Genomic DNA, 23,022 nt, shown 5'->3' with positions numbered 1-23,022 from the left:
TGAGGCCAGCCTGGGGCAAAAATCACAGGACTATTTGAAAAACAATTGAAGCAAAAAAGGGCTGGTGGAGGCTCAGATGATAGAGCCCTTGCCTAGCAAGTGTGAGGCCCTGAGTTCAAAACCCCAGTACCACACACACACAAAAAAAAGGATTCGGATGAATGCTTGAGGCTGAGTTCGGCAGGGCTACCGACAGAGGGATGCTAGGGATAATGGATTTTCTGTTGCTATGGCCGAGTGACCTCTGATGGACAATGTATACCGGATGCTGCAGCTCCCGAAAGAGAAAGGACGACTTTTGCTATCGGGGACTCACCTCACACACAAGGAAACCACCCCAGAGACCAGAAAACATGTAACAGGTGCAGGATTAGAACCCAGGCTTTGGCTCTGAGTCTAGTTTTGCTCTTTCCACCAGCTCAGACTGCCTAGTGTGACAGACACCAAGTCACAATAGGAAGGATGAGTTCAGATGGCAACCCTAATGATTCAATTTTTTAAAAAAATTATCATCTATCTATCTATCTGTCTATCTAACTATTTGGCGGTTCTGGGGTTTGAACTCAGGGCCTCACACTTGCTAGGCAGGTGCTCTACCCCTTGAGCCACTCTACCAGCCTCGATTCACTTTCAATCTTTCTCCAGGGAGCCCCATCAGAGGTTAAGAGCTCAGACTCAGGCTACATCGTGTGGGACTGAACCCTGGCTTTCCTACGTCACTGACCTCTCTTACTTCAGTTTTCCCCGTTTAGTGGGGGTGAGTGTGATAATGATCTCTACTTTAAGTGACTATTTAACGAGGTGGCACCGGGACCCCAGTGAGCCTTAGGTGAATACCGTCACCAGGGTAAAGAGGTCTCCCACACTTACTAACCTCTGTGCTCACAGGGGAGGCATGAGTGTTGGAGCCTTACGTGGGATTAATGACACTGTTTTATTTCAGCGAATTTATTTTTACCAATTACCTTACATTTATGGTAAATAATGCTGGTTTCCAGGGGAAGCAGTACTTCAAATTTATTTTTGAGTGAAAAGAAAGCTATAAATTAAAAAAACAATAGTCCAGGTGGTCCTTCGACGTGACAAAATCATGACCAATACATTTGAGGCCTGAGGCTTGGGAAGCACTCACTGGACCAGAGGAGAAAAATCTGAGTGTTGTCTTCCATGCCTGTTCTGGCCATGGTAGATGTCCACAATCCTTCCCAAAAGCCTTCCTCCAGTGGGACGAGGACTCTGAGGTTTGATGAATGACAGTCACTGGGTTAGGCTGATTCTCCCGGGCAGAGCCCAGACCCTACTCTGTGCCCTAGCTATAGGGCAGGTGACCAGAGCAGAGGCCTGGCAGGCACCAGGGGCTGAGTCCTGGTAACATGGACTCCACCATGTGTGAGATGCATTCAGCGTGCATGGCTCCTGGACCTCAGGCTCCTCTGATGAAGCCCCAGGAGAGGTGACAGGAGTGGTGGCAGAAGACTCACCACTGCCTTGTACTGTGTGGTGGCAGTTCAAAGCATTCTGTGCCTCGTTAAAGGAAAGGGCATTGGGTGGAGGGGAGCTGCCCTGGTATAAAATGAAACAGATGGACAAAAGCACAGATGGCCACACCACTGATGGTTCTGGCTGTGCTCTCCTGCCAGTCCTCAGGTCAGGCCTGCGGGGTAGATGGGGGCTACCTCCATTCTACAGATGGGAACACTGAGGCTCAGACTGTGGAAGGAACCTGCTCAAGGTTCCCACTCAGGCAGACAGAGATAGGCTCTACCCAAGCTTACCATTCCTCAGTGACAGATAGCACTGGTTCTGTTTCTCTACAGAGCAGAATTTGCAAACTGAGCCAGACCTGCTGGGGACAGAGGAGACTTTTTACAACTTGATCTCTGACCTTTCTGCATTGGGCCACAGGAGCTGAGGGTCCCCCACACGCAATCCCGTTGCAACCCGCAGAGGGCTGAACTGTGTCCCCAGACTCATATCCCCAGACTCATATCCCCTCAGAAGGTGACCTTGTTTGAAAATGGGGTCTTTGCAAATGTAATCTAGGGAAGGGTTAAGAGGAGACCCTACTGGATCAGGGGCCTCAACCCAGTGCTCCTGTCCTTACAGGAGGCAGAAAGGGACACCAGGGCACAGAGGAAAAGGTGATGCAGTGGAGATGGGAATGTCCCTAACACCAGCGGCGGGTGGCGGGGGGCAGAGAAGAGGCCTCTGCAGCCTTTGGGGGAGGTGGCCTTCCACACCTTCATTTCAGACTTCTGACTTTGGAGAGGAGACAGAGGAACTGTGCCTGGTTTAAGCTACTTAGTTTGTGACACTTGTTACAGCAACCCAGGAAAGCATCAGAGAACCTACCCTGCCCCTCCTTCCTCTCTCAGAGACAGAGCCAAGGTCCTCTCCTGCCCTTCTTGTGAACTCCCCCACCCCCCAACACCAGCTGAGCTGGTCTCTACTGTTTCACAGCCCCCAGGGGCACCACAGCCTTCCAGGAGCTGTCCTTGGGCTGGAATCCCTTCCCACACCTCCCATGGGCTCACTTCCTCTCTTTTGGCCTTTGCTCAAATTTGCCTTCCCTGACCTCCAGCCTCACCTGCAACCACAGACTTCCTAATCCCTCCCGGCCACTGTTTTCTGTGAATCAATCCATTGCTGTCAAAAACACTATGCATTTTACCTAAATTAAAAGAATCACCACCTGTCTTCCCTGTTGGAATGCAGCCTCTGCCAGTACAGGCCTTAAATGCCCCAAATATGCCATGCAGTGAGTAAATATGTGTCACTGGAAGCATGCAGTCAGTAGAAACCACCCCTCTTCCTGCCCTGCCACTAATCCTAGTCCCTGGGGCCTGTGGATATGCAGCTTATCCAGATAAAGGGAATTAAGGCAGCTGATCAGCTGGCCTACTGGGGAGGTTACCCCCAGACCATGCAGTGATCCAATGCAAGCACAGGGAGCCTTAAAGCAGGAGAGGGAGGCAGGAGAGCCACAGAGACAGAAAGGCAGACCAGAGTGAGCTGACGGGAGCAGGAGGCACTGCTGTTGCTGCTCTGCAGAGGAAGGAAGGGGCCACAAGCCAAGGAGTGTGGGTAGTTCTAGAGCTGGAAGAGGCAGAGGCAGATTTCCTGGGAGGCCCTGAGGAGCACAGCCCCCCCCCGCCCCCCCAACCTTGATTTTAGCTCAGGGATACCTGTGTCCTACTTCTGACATCCGGAAGTTGAAGACAGCAAATGTGTGTTGCACGAAGGCTCTGAGTCTGTGGCAGTGTGTCACAGAGGGCCTGGCACAGTAGCATGCATGACTGTGGGGTGTTGTCTGGTCTCAATGTTTGACACATATTGCTGGCTCCTTTGATTGTGACAATGACTTGCCATGAGGTGGGAGTCCCTATCAACCGCATCTTACAATATGGCAACCAAGGCCCAGAAAAGCGAAGCTGTTTGCCCACCCAGCTAATAAGCAGCAGAGCTGGGATGGAACTCAGATGGTCTGAACTCAGAGGTCATGTTCTGAGCCATGCTTGCCTCCTCAGGTGACATGAGGTCACGGTATAGAGCTGCGGAACTTACCAGATGGGAACAATTAAAGGGAAGAACTTGCAGGGTCCTGGTGGCTCACGTCTCCTAGCAATTCAGGAGGCAGAGATCAGGAGGATTAAGGTTCAAAGCCAGCTCAGGGCTGATGGAGTGGCTCAAGTGGTAGAGCGCCTGCCTAGGAAGCATAAGGCACCAAGTTCAAACCCCAGTGCCATCAAAAGAAATAAGGAAGAACTTGTGATGCCAGCCATCTGGAGGAGGAGCCTGAGGCGAAAGGCAAACCCCTGCCCTCCTAGGCACACTTACCACCATGTCCTCCTATACTTTGACCCACGTAGGGAGTTATTAAAAACTGCAATGGCAAACAGAATGACTACGTATCACACCCCACATGGCCAAGTCTGTCTGCCATCATTCTGGACCCCTCTGGCAGGATTGTGGTGACTGTGTGTCCTGAACATAACACCGGGTCATAAAAACAAACAAACGCTGGTAGTCAGTCTGACTTTACTTGAACATGTGGTACTCGCTCACTGGGGAGTTTCTGCATTAACCTTGACCGTTGTAAACGGTGCCCTGCTTCCTTGAGATCTGTGGCACTTACCGCTCACACCCAGCCCAGTGCCCTGCTCAGATCTGCCCCAGGCCCGATCCTCCAGCTTTGTGACTTCCTTCCTCAGAGCCTTGGTTTTCTCCTCTGTCAGAGGGCAACAACTGAGGTGGGGACAAAGGGGACAATGCAGGCTCCCGGAAGTCCCCAGGCGGTGTTGATCATTTTCATGTCGTTTAGCCCTGCTGCTAAATTGGTGGTGACACAGTTAGGCTGGTGATCCCTAAATGCTGACTGTGAGGACATATTGTGAAATGTCACTGCCTCAGGGTACTGGGCTTCCATTTGAGGGACAAGCACAGAGCCGCTGTGCTGAGACACCCATTATGAATTCTTTCCCCTGGGGGACCGAGTGGCGGTGGCGGCTGACAGAAGGGGCTGCTTTTAAAACAATAAAGTCAATTTGGTACGGTCTGTTTCGGTGTTTTGAGATCTTTGAAAGAGATATTATGTGGCTTCAGGAGGGGACGGCGGGCTGGGGTTCTATTTATACTGTAAAGAGGGTGCCCTGACCTTTGCGGGCGGCGGCGTCTCACGGCTGAACTTGCTGGGGTCTGGACTGCCAGGGCCGCCTCCCCCCCTTACACTGAGACTAATGCAAGCCAGCTGAGCCGTGGGGCCTCTGCTGACCTCTCTTGCTTGGGTGGTTTCAGTTTTTGCTAAGCCCGGCCATCTCGGAGACAGAGCACAGCTCTTAGCTCCCCTCTTTGGCTGCTCAGTCCAGGACCTCAAGTGGGTGATGCTGAAATTGGGGAAACAGGTTCAAGTCCAACCCCGGTGCCTGTGAATGTGACCTTATATGGAAACAGCGTCTTTGCAGGTTAAGATGAGGTCACACTGGAGGAGGGGATGGAGGCAGAGATTGGGATGGGGGCCTGCAGGCCTAGGGATGCCAAGGCTCGTAAGCCACTGGAAGCCAGGGGACAGACAGTGTGAACCTGGCCTGCAGATACCTTGCTTTCAGACGCCCACCCTCAGCAGCTTGATACCTCTCTGGCTCTATGTGCACTGGGGACCAGCAAGGGGGTCTATTTATTGGAGTCTCTCAGGGACACCAGCTAAAAGAGTGTCCCCCAATTTGAACACTGCCAAAGGGAAAAAGAACTTTTGGAGGGTCTCACATTGGCCCTTGAATACTCTGACGTGGAGAGACCCAGTCATTTCCATTCTCAGCTCAGGGGCCAGCATTTGTCAGCTGCCTCTCCCCACAGCTTGCCCTCAAGAAGAGCAAGAAATGCCATCCTGGATAGAGCGAGCCTCAAGTGGGGGAGACCTGCCAAGCAAGTACAAGGCCCTGAGTTCGATCCCCAGTAGCACAAAAAAAAAAAAAAAAAAAGATGCAAGAAATGCAATTCTGCCTCTCTGGGCAATTTTTCACGATTCAGTGTTGGAACCAGCACCCAAAGGCAGCTAGTTGGGGCGCGGGAAATTGTGCAGTCCTAGGAAGCCAGACCAGAGGCATTTGTAATTACTCTGAAAGATCTCAGGTATTATTATAGTGGAAAATATAAAGATGAATTCATAAAATAAGATATACAGCATGGTAATGCTCTTGAAAAACTCCAGAATTCTCTACTACTGGGAGAGAAAACACACACGCACTCACACTCACACACACACATAAATGCACAGAGAAAGTTCTGAAAAGATGCACACTGATATTACTTATGTGGTTTAAAATAAATACATGAAAAATAAGCAGCAGTCTAATGAGGCAGGTGGCTCTGGGCCTACAGATCAGGCTGCCTGTCCAGGACACCAGGCTTTGAGTAGGGGAAATCCCTGCAACATTTCCTGCCTAGGGTGAGAAGTCCTGTCTCAAGGGCATCTCAAGGTCGCAGCGCTGGTCTCAGGTCTCTGGTCCCTTCACCACCTGAGCTTTTTGGAGCAGATCAAGTCTGACTTGCTCCAGGGTGCGTATTGTGTACCCCACAACCTGGCATCGGTCCTAACTGCAGCTTCTCTCTGAGCGTGGTGTCTTTCTGTCTGTTCCAAGGCACAGCTCCCCGCCTGAGGCTGTCTCCCTTCCCTTGCTGTCACCCATTAATTATCCCTTTCAGTTCTTGAACAGAAGCTGGGCTGCTGGGGGCTGAGCGCCCCACCACCCCATCTCCAAGTACTTGCGCTTTGAACAGCACCCTCCACTTCTGTGTGTGTATTTGGAGCATTTTTTTTTTTCCTTTTAACTTGGTTCTTTGTATTTTTCTTTTTCATTCCCTCTCCTCCCAGTAATTACCAGGTGGGAGAGGGATTTATTCTGCCATCTTTCAAAAGATTTTGTAGGCGTGGACCTTGGCTTGGGCCTGGTTCTTATTTCACTGAAACATCAGAAACAAAAATGGCAAACAAAGGCCACAAGAGCAGTCCCATCAAAGCTCCTCTCTGGGCCTGTGGATGAACTGATGATTCTAGAATTTTCTGAATGGGGTCACAGGCACATCTGAGAATATTGGCTCCATTGGGCCTGACCTAAAGGAGGGGGTCAGAGTGAGGGCCAGAGTGAGGCAGGCACTGTGTTTAGGAGAGGGCTTGCTCCTGACTGTCAGCCCCTTGCTGTCCCCTCAGCCTACGGCAAGCCCACAGCAGTCACCTGGCCTTTCTGAGCTGCAGACCAGATCACCTCCCCTGTCTCACAACCCTGATGGCTTCCGGTTCTCCTCAGACAAGAGCCCACAACCAGCACACTGTGCCAGCAGGCTCTGCCAGGCCTGGCCTCCCCCCACCTCTACCTCATCCTTGGTCCTGTCCCCTGCTCCCTTCAGCCAGGACCCTCCTGTCTGCTGGGTGCACTTGGCCCCTGGCTGGCTCTTTGTGATTTGTGTGTACCAGCTCCACGGTCACCTCTTGGACCCTGTCCCCTTTCCAGTCCTCTTGATGCAGCCCTCATCACAGCTGGAGGTCATCTGTCATTTGCTCATTCCTGATTGCTGGCTGATGTGCACTGTATTGTGTCCCCCATCCCTATGTGTCCATCGAGGCTCAAACTCCAGTATGACTATCTGCAGAGAGACCTGCAGGGACAGGACTGGGTCATCAGGTCATAACTGGTGTCTTTACAAGAAGAGCAAGAAGTGCCAGAAATCTTTCTCCATGGACACATTGAGGAAGGGCCAGTGGCCACACCGTGAGGAGGTGGCCACCACAGCCAAGAAGCACCCTCGCAAGCAGCTTAAGCTTCTAGCCTCCAGCCTGTGGGCAAATGAAGTTCTGTTGTTTAAGGCACCTGGTCTGCGGCACTGAGTGACATAGACACAGTCCTCTCACTGTGACATGAACTCTATGCAGGTCAGACATGGCCGTCAGCTCAGGGCTATGTGGCCCACACCTCACCTGCAGCCTGAAACAGAGCCTGAGCTTCTGAATGGTTGCTGAGTGAATGATGGACGGTCATCCCCACCCTATGGCATCTCCCCATGCCATAGATGCTGCGGTGTAGATCCTGTGAGGGCACTTGGAAATTTCTGGGGACACTTTTATTGGAGACGCATTCAGTGGGCAGGAGACAGGTGGGGGGTAAACTGCCACATACAGGATGGCTCAGCCAAAGGGAGAAAGCTCCCAGGTCCCGCCTGACCTTGGAATGTCCTGCCAGACATTTACATAGATAAAGTCTGGGTTTTAATGTCAGGATCCTAGAACACAGGGTTTGCAGAATCCAAGCCAACTCTCACCCCCGGCTTTGTAACAACACTGTGCTGGGGATCAGTCCTGCCAGTTCACTGACACATTGACCACAGCTGCCCTCAAAAGACAACGGCAGAGGCCACGAGTGTAGGGACAGAGGCTGATGACCCCAAGAGCTGAAGAATTTCTCTAGTTTTTTCAGGAAAAGTCTGACCACGGGGCACTTCTCGGGGTTTTATCATGCACCAACCTTTGCCAGAATGCAACTGTGATGTGTTCAATTGGAACGGTATTGTAAGGGATGCAATTCTTTTTTCTTTTTTCTTTTTTGAGACAGGGCTTCACTATGCAGCTCAGGTTGGACTCAGTCCTCTTGCCTCAGCCTCCTGAGGGCTGAGATTACAGGTATGTACCACCACCCAGGGCTTGACCTCTGGGGTAGAGCCACCTGTGTCCTGTGCACTTCTGTTCTCAGCACCTCACTACCTTCAGGGAGCACGGCTGCCTGAACACACTGGCCTCTGTCCCCACCTGCTCCAGACACCACACGCAGACCTGCAGGGTGTCTTCTTGGGCCCTTGGTTCTGTTGCTTGGCCACAGTGGGCCAAGGAGAGGAGGGAGGTCTCGCAGGGGCCCCAGAAAAGGTCCCAGGCATTCAGCTCTCCACCTCTATTTGTCTCTTAGTCAGTCTGGCTTCTGTAACAAGACACACAGGTCCAGTGGCTCAAATTCCACAGACTCGACGTTGGGAAGGCCAAAGTCAGGGCTCTGCGTGAGGACCCTCTTCTCACTAGCAGACAGCCACCTCCCCGCCATGTCCTCACACAGCCTTTCCATAGCGCAAGCGTGGAGTGGGGTGACAGAGTGAGAGAGAGAGAGCTCTCTCTTCTCATAAGGACACCAATCCCATCCTCACGACCTCCTCAAACCCCAATCACTGAGGGCAGGAGCATCACAGAAGCGTTTGGGGACACAGTTAGTAGGTCCGTTACGCTTACCAATTACCCTCTGAGCACCTTGGCATTGATCAGGTTAAGAGTTGGCTTTAACCGTCCCTTAGACCAGGTTCCCGCTTCTTCAGGCGCCTTTACATCATATCTAATTAAAACTCAGCAAAAGTGAAGATCACTTCCTGGATCACACTAGCCGGGTTTCAAGTGTCCCATGGCCCTGGTGGCCAGCGGTGGCCAGTGGCTGCCTGACCACGTAAGGCAGACAAGGAACATTTCCAACACTGCAGAAAGTTTTGCCCGATGGCGCTACCTCTGCAGGTTGTGACTGAACTCCCTTCCCAGCTGCCTCTGTCTCTCTGCTGTCATCACTTGCCACTCCCACGGCATTAGGAGAGAGGTGACCAGTCAAGCTCGTTGGGTAAGCAAAGGAGACCATCCCTTTGACCTCCCTGTGCCCTAAATGCAGAATTCTCCAGCCCAAGCTGGGGCTAGCGGGCTGTCATCCCACACGAAGGTGACCTTCAGGTGGGGCGGGGCAGGGGGGAGAGTGACCTGAGTTGGGAAACTCATGCATCACCGTGTGCAGAGCAGTGGTGATTCACACCAGGAAACTCAATGTCAGCCAGTGGCTCTGGGCTGCCAACCCAGCTTCTGTCTTGACCAACACAGGGAGATCAGGCCGGCTTCGCCTGGGCCAGGATGGTCTGATCACGGCTGCTGCCCAGGTGACAGACGCGGGGACAGACTCCATTTTGCCATGGGACGCCACTGGCTTCAACCTCTGCTATAACCACAGCCACCACTCAGGTTTCTGGGGACATGAAAAAATAGGGATATTTGGTCTGCCCAGGACTCAGTGTGGTTTGGTAGGAGTGGGTGAAGTCAAGTAACACTCTCCACTCCAGCTTGGGGGCAGAGCCTCCAGTTTTTCACAGTCCCCACCAGCCCCTATAGCACTGCACTCGGCTCAGGTCTCTCTTACATTACCTGCACAGCCCCAGTGCTATCTAACTTTGAAGCCCTTATCCCAGAGCAGGTCCAACCCGTAGAATCATGGGATCATTTTACACAGAGCAGCATTTGATTCAAAACGTGAATAGTTCTTTCTCGCTTGTTTTTGGTTTTGTTTGCTTGTTTTTGTGAGTTTGATCTCACTTCTACTCTTGCCATGCCTTCCTCCACCCCAAAGTTCTATGGTTGAATCTGTGCATTTTTTCATTTATGAATTTTGGTAAGTCGTGGTTAGAAAAGACTTTCCCACTTATAAAATGTTTGCTCAATCTTGTTCTAGTACTTTTATGGTTTTCCTTTTTGACATTTAAACTGTTGCTCCATTTTTTTTTCTGGTGTATGGAAATAAGGATAGATTCTTTCCTCCCAGGATAGGCAGTGGTTCCAATACCAGTGACTGAATGGGCCCTCTTTCCCCAGTGACTTAGATGCTGAGTCCCTCACGTGACAGGTCACTTTCCAGGTCGTGTGACCCCCCCCCATCATGGGTCTGTTCATCGTAAGTGTGCTGCCTGGGTGGCTGGGGCTTTACAACACCTTTACACATGGTTTGCCGAGGACCTTATCGCTCTTCTTTTGTACATTAGCTTGAGTCTAGTTCACAGAGAAGGAAATACAAATTGGTCAAGGCTCCAAAAAGATGAACAATGTCACCAGAATATGAGATGAGGGTCAGAGCTGACTGCATCTGATTTTCATGAGGCAGAATGACAAAGGCCTCAACAGTTACATGACCCTGGGCTGCTGGTTTGTTTTGGAGGAGACAGGAACTCTCAGACACTGTAGGTAGAACCCCACAGAGGGTAACTTGGGGATTATCTACCAAGTTTAAACAAGGACTTGCAAGCCAGGCCTGAGGCAGATGCCTGTAATCCCAGCTACTCAGGAGGCTGAGGCAGGAAGATGGTAAGTCTGAGGCCAGCCTGGGAGACTTAGTGAGACCCTGTCTCAAGCTAAAAAGGGCTGAGGATGTAATTCAGTGGTAGAGCCCTGGGTCCAATTCCTAGCATTGGAAAACAAACAAACAACAACAAAAACCCTGTGGACTTGCCCTTGAACTAACATACCATTTCTAGAAATGAGCCCTTCGACAGCACTTGTACAAAAAATAAAGACCATGCATGTAGGGTTTTTTCATAGGCACATTGGCAGTAATGGCAAAAAACTGGAAAGAAGCTAAATGGCTCCAACCAGGAGCTGGTTAAATCATTTATAGCACATGAGCTATGGAATAATATGTACCCATGAAAAATGATGAAGATGCTCTTTCTGCACACCTACTTAGACAGTTCTCCAAAGTGCACAGCTAAGTGAAGTAAGAAAGTGTGAGTCATAGCATCTGATCTATGAGAACGAGATTACAGCTTCTGGAAGCCTCAGTGGGATAATGTCTTCCTTAAAGGCCACAGGGGGTGCCAAAGGACACATGGTGCCTGGTTTATTTCATAAAGCCAACGCAAACCAGCCTGGGAGGTCCCTGGTTACCAACCCTCCTCCTAGAACTTTTGATTTTCTTATACATCCTCCAGCCCTTCTCCATGCTGATCCTGAATGGATAATGGTGCATAGGGGCGGGGTCTGAGCTCAGGGTTTTAACACTCCAAGAGGAATTTCCCTGGGTTCTTAGGGTTCCCTACAACACAGATGACCCAATCCTCTCAAACTGGCATTCTTCTTAACACCACCACTCACTCGAACTGAGGGCTCAGGTGTCAGAGGTGAACTTGGAAGGAACAAAGACCATCAGACCTGAAATTTGGGTGACCGGCCACATTCGTGGAGCACTCAGCTTGTACCTCACATACATTGCAAACACACCTAGTTCTCACAACTCCCTATGAGGTCAGTGCTCTTAGTCCCCCCGTTAGTACCAGGGCAGGAAATGGCGGAACCGAGAGTAACTTAGCTCAAGGTCACATGGCTGGGACTTCAGGACTGGGATGCTGATTCAGTGTGACTTCGGCGTTGGTGCTTTTAATGGTTTCGAACACGTTATAGAGGGAAAGTAGGAATAATGAAGATCCAGCCTGTGAGGACCTCATCAGATGAGCCTGTGAATTGTTTCCATCAGTCCCCCTCCCAAGCACCATGTGGTCATCTCTCCTGTGCCATGCCATGGTCACAGGTGAGGAAACTGAGGCACCACACAGTGCCCGCACCTCCCCTAGTCCTGCTGCTTTGTGGGGGACACAGATCAGACCCACGCTGCCAGGTCCATGGTTCCTAACTCCCTCACTCCTAGCAAGTTCTGACAACCCACTCTCTGCGTGTTCTTTCTTGTGTTTAATCTTTGTGAATAGCAATTTTTTTTTTAATCAGGAGAGGTCAAAAGGAAATAAAAAATGTCAAGCCATAAGAAATACTTGTTGGCTATAAAAACTTTGGGATGTACTTTTAAAAAAGAACTCACGGAGGCAGGAGGATCTTGAGTTTGAGGCAGCTTGGGTTCTATAATGAAAACCTGATTCAAAAACAAAACAAAACAGAACAGCCATGCAAAAGCTGAATGAGGGCTGTGGATCGCCCCCACGTGCTATCTTCCACGTGCTATCTATCTTTCACGTGCCTATGTCTCCTTTGTGGTCCTCGAACTCTGGAAACTGGATCCGGCCTCGGGACCAGCAGTCCCCTTGCCTGGACTGCTGTCTCCAACCCTCACATGGCTGCCTCATCTTCATTACTTGGGTCCCTCTCCACCTGGTTAATGATTGTCCCCACTGTCCTCTGGTCCTGTCCATCACCACACCTGCTTTTGTCCTTCATCGGCCTCAACAAAGGCTGTAATTATCTGTTTACTTATTAATTGACTATTGTCCATTTCCCTTCCTGAAGAAGTAGTGTTTTCTGACTGCTGGGCCCCCAGTTCCTAGAAAGACAGCAGGTGCAAAGCTGGTGCTCAATTGATAACACAAAAGGAACGAATGAGGGAATGACCGAATGGGGTGTCAGACTACATAACTTATGTCACTTAATACACAGCTGGGGAGGAAGATGTGTCAGAGTGGGGGACACTGGGTTAACTCTGCACTCTCTACAGCCTTACAAACCCCTAGTCAATAAGTGTAGTTTCTATTTGAAGAGTTGGAAAGAAGCTGGCTTGAGATGGACCCAAATGCAAGGTCAAGTTCAATGTTCTTACAAGCCTTTACTAGTGGGATTGGTGCTGTAATTCACTCTCCACTTAGAGATTGATCTCAGCAGCTTTTTCCTTCTGGTGGGACTCAGAAAAGCCACCAGCAGGGAGACAGAAGTGACAGAAGCAGGAAGACAGCATGGCCCGCTCAGGGCACAGGGTTTGGGATGAGCTGGGGGTTTGGGTTTCCACCACATCCCAAAGAGACTGGATATGGCCCATTTCTACTGTACCGGTAAAATCTAAACTCCTCGTCCTGACACTGGGTAAATCAATCATTCCTTCCACACCTCATTCTCTTCCTTCATAAAGCGGGAGTGGCACCATTGCCAACAAGAGTGTCATGGAGGCCAGGTGAGTCCCCACAACAGGGCTGGCACCCTGGCTCCGATGTCATCATCAGGAAATGAACACAGGCCTTTGCCTGGAAGCTCTTCCCAGGGCTGGGCATGAATGTCCACCCCCTTCTCTATACACAGCCCTATGATCACAAGCTGACCTCAACAAAAATTAAAATAAGAATCACAAAATGACAGTATCATCCAATAGGATGTTTTTTGCAGTCCCTCCTGAGTTCACCGCCTTGCAGCACACTTTCCCTTTTGCGTTTTACTTTTTAGATCCTTGATGGCCATTTTTTGTTTGGAGGGGAAGACCCCAGGATGGGGTTCCCAAAGTGACTGCCACTGGCCCTTGGCTCTCTGTGTCAGCTCCAGGTGCTCCTGGGGGCATCAGAGGGCGGGAGAGGGGAGGCAGACACAGGAGGACCCAGCAGGGCAGTTCCCCAGGAGACGCAGGACAGGGCAGCTCTTTCCTCCCTCTTGGATTTCCCTGGGGGAAGGAAGGGTGCCTTTCCCACCACCCACACACCTCTGAGGAGGCTCTACACTGGACGACTTGCTTGTCCCATCACACTTCAAAGCTAGCTCCTTTCCACAGCCCCGAGGCCTGCTCTGTCCCCAAGGTTCCCTCCTACAAGTTCTCTGGTTCCACCTCGGTTCTGTGCCTCAAATACAAGAAGCCATTTCCCACCAGACAGCATCTACATTCACTGTTTCCTCTGTCTGCGGTGTTCTCCCCTGAGGGCTGCTCCTGGGTGGCTCCCCCTTACCCTTTGGGTCTCTGTCCACTGTCATCTCTTTAGAGAGCCTTTCTTAAAGACTGGCTCTAAAGGCACATGTCCCAAGTCCCCTGACCCCTCCACTGCTCACCACCGCAGTCAGCACTGAGTTTCTTCATTACACCAGGTTCCTTCTGAAATTAGCAGTGGAACCACCCCGAGGGAGATCCCCTGTCCTGTCTAGCCTCACGATGGCACTGCTTGAGCCAGGGTCGGGCACACAGTAGGTGCTCAGGAGATCTGCTGAGTGAGTGGACGAGTGAGGGGACACACAGCGGGGAGGGCGGCGCCACACTGACCGTGCATCTGGTACGGGTACGGGCTCTGTCCGGCGGGCGCGGTGCTGAAACTCGAGCCGTAGCTGAGGAACCCGCTCTGGCTGGGGGAGTGGCTCAGGCTGTCTTCTGTCTTGATGCCTTGGAAGGAGGGAAGAGAAGCACCAAGGACATGTGGTTAGGATGTTTTCTGTCACCCTCGGGAGAGCCACCAAGGCGAGATGGCACTCACTGTGACCAGTTTCCACACCAGGAGTGGCCTGAGAGCTGAAGTAAGCCCACATTTACCCTGGCCCAGGTTATTTTTAAGCAAAATTTGAATTAATTGCTTTTAAAAAAAATCATGAGATTTCACCAAAAAATGTGAACTTAGGCTCTGTCCACAACAGTGAAACCATGGACCAGAGGTTCAGCAGTGCCATGTCTGTGATCCAAGTGAGGACAGGCTGCCCTGGTAGGACCCCCGTTTGTCCCTCCCAGATCATTCACTGGTCCCAAACTTTCTGTGACATTGAGTCTTGAGAGAGTATACTATTTTTTATTGCAGTTGGACTTTAAAAAATACTTAAATTTAAATTGTTATTTTTATTATTATTTTTCACATTCTAGGACACTATGAAAAAAGGGGGACAGGAAAGGCAGGCCAAGTAGGGCTCATATTTTGTATCTGCAGCCAGTCTCATTCGACCTGCCTGGCTTATAGTTGCCTGGGTTTGCTGTCCCCCAAACCCACTGAGCAGTGCCATGGATGGATGAAGTGTCCATTAGAATTGGGGCTGAAAATGTTAAACCAACCTTCCTTCCTTTGCAAAGATGATGTCACTTAATGGTAAGATGCACTCCCTGCTCCTCCCATGGGGACCCGCTTATGCAGACACAATCACGGATCTGTATCTGCTCTGGCATCCTTACCCAAAGCATAGGTACCAATTCCATAAGCCACCAGTTGGGGTAAGGGTGGTGTTGAGGATGGTCCCTTCCTAGTGGCTCATTCATTTTATTTTTATTAAAAATGAAGGACCAAGCATTGTGGTTCATGCCTGTAATTCCAGCTACTTGGAAGCCAGAGATCAGGAGGCAGAGATTGGGAGGATCACAGTTTGAGGCTGTCTAGGTAAAAAGTTATCAAGACCCCATCTCAACCAATAAGCAGGGTGTGGTGGTGCATGCCTGTCATCCCAGCTACTTGAGAGGCTTAAATAGGAGGATCACGGTCCAGTGCTGGCCCTAGCAAAAATGCAAAACCCCGTTTGAAAAATAAATAACTAAAGCAAAAATGGCTAGAAGTGAAGCTCAAGTGCTAGAGCACCTGCTTAGCAAATGCAAGGCCCTGAGTTCAAACTCCACAACTGCCAAATAATAATTTTTTTAAATGCAATAAATGCACTGCAGAAAATTCAAAGGTATAAAGAAAAACATTTCTCCCCATTCCTGACCCAAGCCCCTGCTCTCCTTTCTGTATCCACTGTTACCAGCATCTGTGCACGCACAGACACGGATATCTCATAACACGTGTGCAGAATATAGTCATGCTTTCAAAAGTGCAAATGGGAGTGTTCCATAACCACTATTTTACAACTTCCTTTGTTCTTTCATTACTTCACAATATGTGACAATGGCCATCGCTCCATCAGTTACGCGGGCCCTCCTGATTTTGTGTTTGTAGCTGTCTGTAGTATTTCCTGCGCATAAAGACGCATGTGCATGAGACACGGGTACACCTGTGCGCGCACAGCATGTGTGCTTGTTGCAGCTTAGTGTGTCTTCTGGGTAAATTCCAGCCGTCCAAGGGCAAGGGCCTCTCCCATTTCCACGGGCGCACTAAACAGTGTTCCAGACAATGAGCGTGCCTGCTTCCCCACGCCCCGCACCAATCCTTGGGGCCTCGGTTGGGCCTCATGGGTCAGGCCAAGGGGAAGCAAAGGAAAGGGAGTTGGGCCTTTGACCCCCACCCCAGGAATGAGCGGAAGAAAAGCTCGGACCTCACGTGTTCCTCCTGGTGGCACAGGCACATGCTGAGAGTTTCGAGGTGGACGGGCGAGCTCATGCGTGCTCAGGGCACTGCCCGTTCCTGGTTCCCGGTTCTCCTTCTACCATTACTTTTGTTTGGGCTTCACTAAGAAATCCACGTGGCTGAGATACAGAATCAGCCTGGGTGCCATCAAACAATGAATGGATTCAGAACATGTGGTCTCTGCAATGGAGTTCAGCCACAAACTGCAGTGGAGCATTATGCAGCCATGAAGAAGAATGAAACCCTGTCATTTGCAGCAAAGTAGGTGGAACTGGGGGCCAGGAAGTGAAGCCAGACACAGAAAGAGGAGTGCTGAGTGTTCTCTCAGACGTGAGAGAAGGCTAAAAAAAGACAACCTGAATGCAGAGCCGTGATTACCAGAGGCTGCAGAGTGAACAAAGGGAGGATGGATTTGATCTGTGCCCACCATACGCATGTGATAAAATATCACACAGGGATCTCTTTAACATTTACGGTTAGTAGATGTTAATAAAAAGAAAAGAGCTGGATGTGGGTTGTGTACATCTGTAATCTCAGCTACTTTGGAGGCAGATAAAAGAATTGAGATTTAGGCCAACCTGGGCAAAAGAGTTAGCAAGACACTACCTCAAAGAACTAACTGGGCATGGTGGTGCGTATCTGTAATCCCAGCCGCTTCTGAGGCAGAGGTAGGAGGATCATGATCCGAGGCCAGCCTCAGGTAAAAGTGAGATCCTATCTGAAAAACAACTAAAGCAAAAAGAGCTGGGGCCGTGGCTCAAATGGTAGAACAACTGCCTGGCAAGCCTGAGGCCCTTAGTTTACATCTTAATATCACCAAAAAACCTAAATAAATAAAAAGAAAAAGGAAAAGTGGGAAAGAACTCTGATGTGTGGGGCAGATTGAAAGCCATGGCTGCAGTGCATTGTGGTCCTTCCACCAAGGTGAAGTTTCTTCGCACAGCCCTGGAACCCAGGTTGGCCTGGGCCTGGCACGGACTGGCAGAGGGGCTGCAGGGGGTGTGAGCACTGGACAGCAGGCACCGGGAGGCTTTGTAGCCCAGGGCCATCGGATGTAAGCGGCCAAGCTGCAAGGCCCTGCTGAGAGGGAGTGGTCTTGAGGACCTGCTCAAGAGAGCCTGAGAGACAGCCACCAGCCGAAGGTCCACCTGCCAACCCTAGCATCAAGAAAGAGTGGTTGTTGAAGCCACTGGGTGTTGGGTGACCTCTAACTGCACAGACATTGGCCACGCTCCACTGTGCCCCATGGCCCAGAACGTCCATGCTTAGGTTCTGCACGTGAGGAACATACAAAGACGTGGACTGAGCATCCTGTGTGAGGGGGACAAGCGAAGCCCCCAGTCCTACATGGTTGTCCAAAGGAGAATGGAGAAACGGTGTGTGGAAGGAAAAGTGGAACATGACACCGCAGCGAGAAGAAATGAGTGAATGAATGAACAAATCAAAGAGTGACTACAGCTGGCACGGACAAACTTACTGCATAAAGTTGGGAGGAAACGGCAAGTTGCAAGAGGTACAATGTACACTGCCAAGTTCAAAACTTGTAACATACTCTGCATCCCGGGTCAGCAGGCTAGAGCCCCAGGGTCAATGTGACCTGCCGCGTTTTTGTAAACACAGATTTAGTGACACACAGACACAGCCGCTCACGGGAGCACCGTCTAGGGTCCTTTCACACTACGATGGCAGTTGGGTGGCTGTGACAGGGATGGTATGGCCTGCAAAGTCAGGAGCACTTACTCTCTGGTCTTTAGTTCTATTCCTGCAGGCACTGGTAAACCTCTGATTCTGGTGCAAGTGTCTCTGAGAAATCTTTTTACGTTGCATGGTCACTCGGGGCATTGGTGGCATCACTCCTTAGGCTTTTCTCGATGTCTCAAATGTTGCATGGTAAAGAAATACTCAGTACTCCCAAGGCCCTTGTCTCCAGTTTGCTCGGTTGCACCATCCCCCCTACCCCCCCCCCCCCAGCTATTTAACCATACTGCTGTTTGCTAAGGAGCAATGAAAGACATTTCCCAACAAGATTCAGCAGGGCTCCACCATTCGGATGAAGAGCACACACTGCCTGCTTGGGCACAGGCATAGGCAAGGGGACACAGCTTCCCAGCCCCGCCTGTCATTATTCTGTGACATGGACATTCTCGGTCTGTGTGGCAGCTGGCCTCTACTGATCCAGCTGCCACTACTGAGCACTTCCTGTGGGCTGGGCCTGGTGACCTAAGCCCAATTATATAGATCAGGGCCCAGGGGCCAAATCTGGCCCCCTGACTGTTTGTGTCAATAAAGTTTTATTGGAACACAGACACATTTTAGTACACACAGTGTCTGGCTGCTTTTGTGCTTTCATGGCCCAGCTGAATAGTTGCGATAGAAAGCATCCAATCCACAAAATGGGAGAGAAGGTTAGACAATTTCTGATAGTGATTTTTCTTCAATCCTCACAACCACCATGGGGAGAAAGATTTGGTATTACTTCCATCAGATGAATGAGGAAACTGAGGTCAGGTTGGTGAGGTCACTAGCCCAGGGCCTCAGGACTGGCACCGGGCAGGGGTGGGATATGAAGACAGGCAGCCGAACTCCAGGCCCTGAGATCTTACCACCACCCTGGATCGCCTACAGTAACTGAGTCAGTGAGATATCTTCAGACCACATTAATTTCCATCCGATGCTGTTTCGTCTGGGAACAGGGCTAGTTTTCTCTTTTATGTGAAAATAGTATGGCTGCATCGTTCTGGGCTGTCAGCCCAGCAGGGTAATGTACACGTGATTGTGTGTCACATCCAGCACAGGAGGGAGGGACTGTTAAACAGAGGACCCACACCTCTTGGCCCAGGTCTGTCATAGGTAACCCACCGGGACTTATGAGGCAGTGGGGATCAGCAGCTGGGGGCTCAGCCGCCAGAGCTGAATTCCACCTCTACCATCAGCCAGCTGGGTGACCTTGGGTGAGATGTTTACCCTCTCTGAGCCTCAAGTTGGATAGTGATGTGACCTTCCTTGCAGGGGGGTGGTAGGGATTAAAGGAATTAAAGACACAGAGCAGAGCTATGAGGGGAAGTCAACCATGGCGACTGTTGTCAATACCTGACCTGATGTGCCGACAGAACCTGTCACCCCTCCCTCTGGAATAGCTCTTGGCGCCTTCTGCTGTTGGCAGCTCATGGCCTTACCCCGGCCTCCAGCACCCTGCTCGAGGCCTTGCCAGGCTTCCAAGTTTAAGTCAACTTCCCTGCAGCAGTTGGAGACATCTTTGAATTCCTGAAGTGTAGTACCCCGGCCCTGCTTCTGAGGTCTCAATGGCTCTTGGCTCCCATGGAATAAATCCCAAAACTTTCTGGGGCCTCCCAGGCTCTGCCCACCTAGTCACTCATTTCCCTCATGTTCTGTCCACTGGCCTCCCTGGACCCACCAAGTTCCTGCCGGTCCTCGGCTGTCCTCTGGATGCTTCCATCCTGGGCTTGCTAGATAGCAAGTCCTCTCCTCTCAACGCTTGCTTGTTTGTTCATTTGTTCGCTTACTGTGGTGCCCAGAATGGAACCCGTGCCTTAGGCACACCAGGGAAGCTAGCACTCTATCACAGAGTCACCCCAGCCCCATGTTTGTTTAAAGGCCCATCCCTGGCCTTGGAGCTAGACTAAGTCTTCCCTGTCCTTTCCCTGGGGAGTCTCTTGTCTTCCTTCATTACTGTACAGCATAGTTAGAAATTCAGAGAAACTTAGACTTTTAATTTTTTTTTCTCCCTCTAGGCCAGGGAATGCAAACTCAAATGTCTTCTTGGGATGACAGGTGATGAAAAGCAATGACACGGATTGGGAAGGGACTCAGGGTTAATGGGGACAGGCCTTCCCAGAGCCAGGTACTCTCAGTGTGGGCTCAGTGCTACCCGGTCACCTGTTTGTTAAAGACAGTGCGATTATGGATTTCAGATTTGCCACGTCAAAACTGGCAGTTGATTTAAAAAATGTAAAGTGTATTGAAGAGGCTAAAAAAAATTGCAAAAGCTACATTATCCATCACCTCCATTGTAGACAGTAGGCGCCATGAGAAGACTGTTCTGCTTCAATGTGTACACTATGTGTGCTCACGATGCAACCCAATGCTGAATGAGTGAATGAACCGTGAGTGAATGAGCACACGAGCCGGGCAGAGGCGGGAAGGAAGAAGAGGAAGAAAAGAAGCAGAGATTCTGTCTCTGCCCAGAAGCAACACTGTCTGTTTGGGGAGAGAGACGGGTCCATCGCTTGTACAGCTGAGGAGACCAAGGCTGGAGGAAGTGAGGGCAGCCCACCAATTCTACCTCCCCTACTGGACATCAGGGCGCCCACCAGCCCCTTGTGCTTTCTGGATCAACCCTTCCTCACTTTAGATCAGCTGTTCTGGGTGAGGCTAGCCTCAGCCCTGGGTGGACATGAGACCATCCAGAATATTCCATCATTAGAGATAGCATGGAATCCAGTCAGAGGAGCTCCCTGGACTATGTGGCAGTCGTGGACAGGAGAAGCTGTTTTGAGAACTTGCAGCCTAGGAGTGCTAGGCTGTCTTTGCCACCACAGTGGGAGAACCTGCTGGAGACTGAAGCCCACACGAAGGGAAATGGAGAAGGACTTAGACGACTCCTTGAGTGCCTGGATCCAACCCTGCCTGAACTCCGTGCCCTAAAAATTTTCAGTAACGTAAGTGAGAAAATCCCTTTCTCCCTAAGCTGATTAAGGTTGTTTTTTTGTCATTCACTCCCAAAGAACTCTGGTGGATATATTGATTCAGAGGGGAGGGAACTGGGTGAATAAAGACTGAGGCAGAGGCAGGTAAGAAGGGGAACACACACCAGCTTCACCCGGTCTGCAGCTCTTAGCAGTGAGAGGCTGGCAGGCAAAGTCGATAAGTCTGGTTTTTGTGTTCCCAGCATCTATTTCTCCTTCCTCTGATACCACCACTGTGTTTTCCTCTGAGAACCACCTCCCTACCCCCCACCTCATCCCCAGGCTTCAGTCTCCATGGTTCCCTAACTCCACCCCCTTACCTTGCTCTAAGCATTGTCACATGACCAGTTTGGGTCAGTGAAGGCCAATATGGGCTTCTCATGGGAAGATGAACATGGGGATTGCTGACCCAAGAGGGTGTCAAGTTTATAGATGCTGTCTTTGCTGCTACTCAGGATCAAATTCTATGGGAGTAAAGCCCACTCAATAAAGCACCTGAAGACGAAGTGAGCTGTATTCCTCATGTCATTTGAGCCCCTGGATCCAGCCATACCTGATGTTAGTTGTAACTCAGATCTGCCAGTATTTGTATCATTAAATTTCCCTTTTCCCTAAACCAGCTTGGGTTATGTTTCTGATTCATGCAATCAAAAGAGGCCTTGACATAGTCTATAAAGTTTGACCTGTATTTAGTGTTTCTTTTCCTTTATCACCACTCCAAAATTAATCTGGCTATATTCATCATTCTGCATTTAACTGAAGCAAGATGGCAGAATGACAACCATGACGTTGGGGACCCCAGGGGGAGAGCAGGGCTTGTTTGGTACTCACTGTAAGAGGGGATCCCGTAGGCTTGTGCTGGAGGTGGGTAAGCGGCGTAGGGGGGTGCCTGCTGGATCCCTGCGCTGTACTGCGTCTGGCCGTAGGCTGCCATGGCTGGGGAGGGCCAGCTAGGGAGGACGTGTGGGCAAGGTCTGCGTGGAAGGGAAGAAGGTTAAGGCTCCCAGCCCAGCCCAATCCAGCCCAGTAGCCCTTCCCCTAGATCTGGGTATCACCACCACCATTTTCCTTTGGGCATTTGCCCCTTCCAGAACAGAGACACCTCTGTGCTCATAAAGTTCCGTTTCATTTTCCCCTTCCTGGGAACCAGGGAAATTGCACCTCCTGTCTCTCTTGCATTTAAATGTGACCGTGAGGTGGGGCTCCACCAGACAGAATGAGAGCAGATGTGTTGTAAACCACACTCAGGCGTGGTCAACAAAAGCATCCCCTGTAACCCTCCTGTCCTTCCTGATTTTGGTAGTAACGGTGGGAGGCAAGTCTGCAGTGGCAAAGCCTGGATCCCCAAGTCAGCCTGTGGAGGACAGCCACCTGCCAATATTGCACTATGTGTGAGAAACGAAGAGCCCCGGTTGTAGGAAGCTGGGAGACTTCAGGGCTTGGTTGTTACTGCAGCAGAGCCCGTCACACTCTGACTATCCATCCTCATACGACACTCCACATTTAACAGGGCTGTTGGTCGAGACATCCTGCTCTTAGCCAATGGGTGGGCACCTGATGCAAGGTCATCCAATCAGACTGGGCCCTGGGGCCTTAAATCCTCAGTCCATTTCCACTTCCCATAAGAAACTCACGAATGGATACTGAGGTCCGTGATGAGTAACAGGTTGCTCAAAGGACCAGGCTATTAAAAGCCATGTCCCTGAGACATTTGTAACTCAGTGGCCGCCACCAGTCTGTATTCTTACCACGGCTTGGGGATCGGGTTGCACTGACCTGGGATGAACAGTATGTCTTCTCAGGTGTCTCAGCAACTCTTTGAGTGGGAGCTCTTATACTTCTCATTTTAGAGGTGAGAGACCAAAGCTCAGAGGCCTGAGGTCACCAGTGGGAAGAGTCAGTCTAGAACGCTTAGAACCCCGAAGCTTTGCCGCTTCTCCCACACAGAACCAGGGTTCACCCAGCCCCCACAGTAATATTCTGTCACGGAGAGTGGCTCAAACCCAAAGGTGAAAGATGGTGGCAGGGCCTCTCAGTCCACGTA

The 23,022-nt window shown here is 50.6% G+C and overlaps 1 protein-coding gene across 1 annotated transcript in view; it reads right to left on the bottom strand.

The window, feature by feature from the left end:
* Nucleotides 1–23,022, bottom strand: part of Eya2 (EYA transcriptional coactivator and phosphatase 2) — a 181,151-nt gene that overhangs the window by 79,458 nt on the left and 78,671 nt on the right. The window contains exons 4-5 of the mRNA XM_020163953.2: nt 21,810–21,952; nt 14,283–14,399 (exon numbers count right to left, since the gene is read on the bottom strand). Of these exons, the coding sequence (XP_020019542.2) occupies nt 14,283–14,399; nt 21,810–21,952 (260 nt within the window). The remainder of the gene's footprint in view (nt 1–14,282; nt 14,400–21,809; nt 21,953–23,022) is intronic.

The sequence above is a fragment of the Castor canadensis genome, chromosome 5 (genome assembly GCF_047511655.1).
Source record: "Castor canadensis chromosome 5, mCasCan1.hap1v2, whole genome shotgun sequence".
Classification (NCBI taxonomy): domain Eukaryota; kingdom Metazoa; phylum Chordata; class Mammalia; order Rodentia; family Castoridae; genus Castor; species Castor canadensis.
The sequence above is the reverse complement of the archived record's forward strand: the minus strand, read 5'-3'. Positions and strand labels throughout refer to the sequence as shown.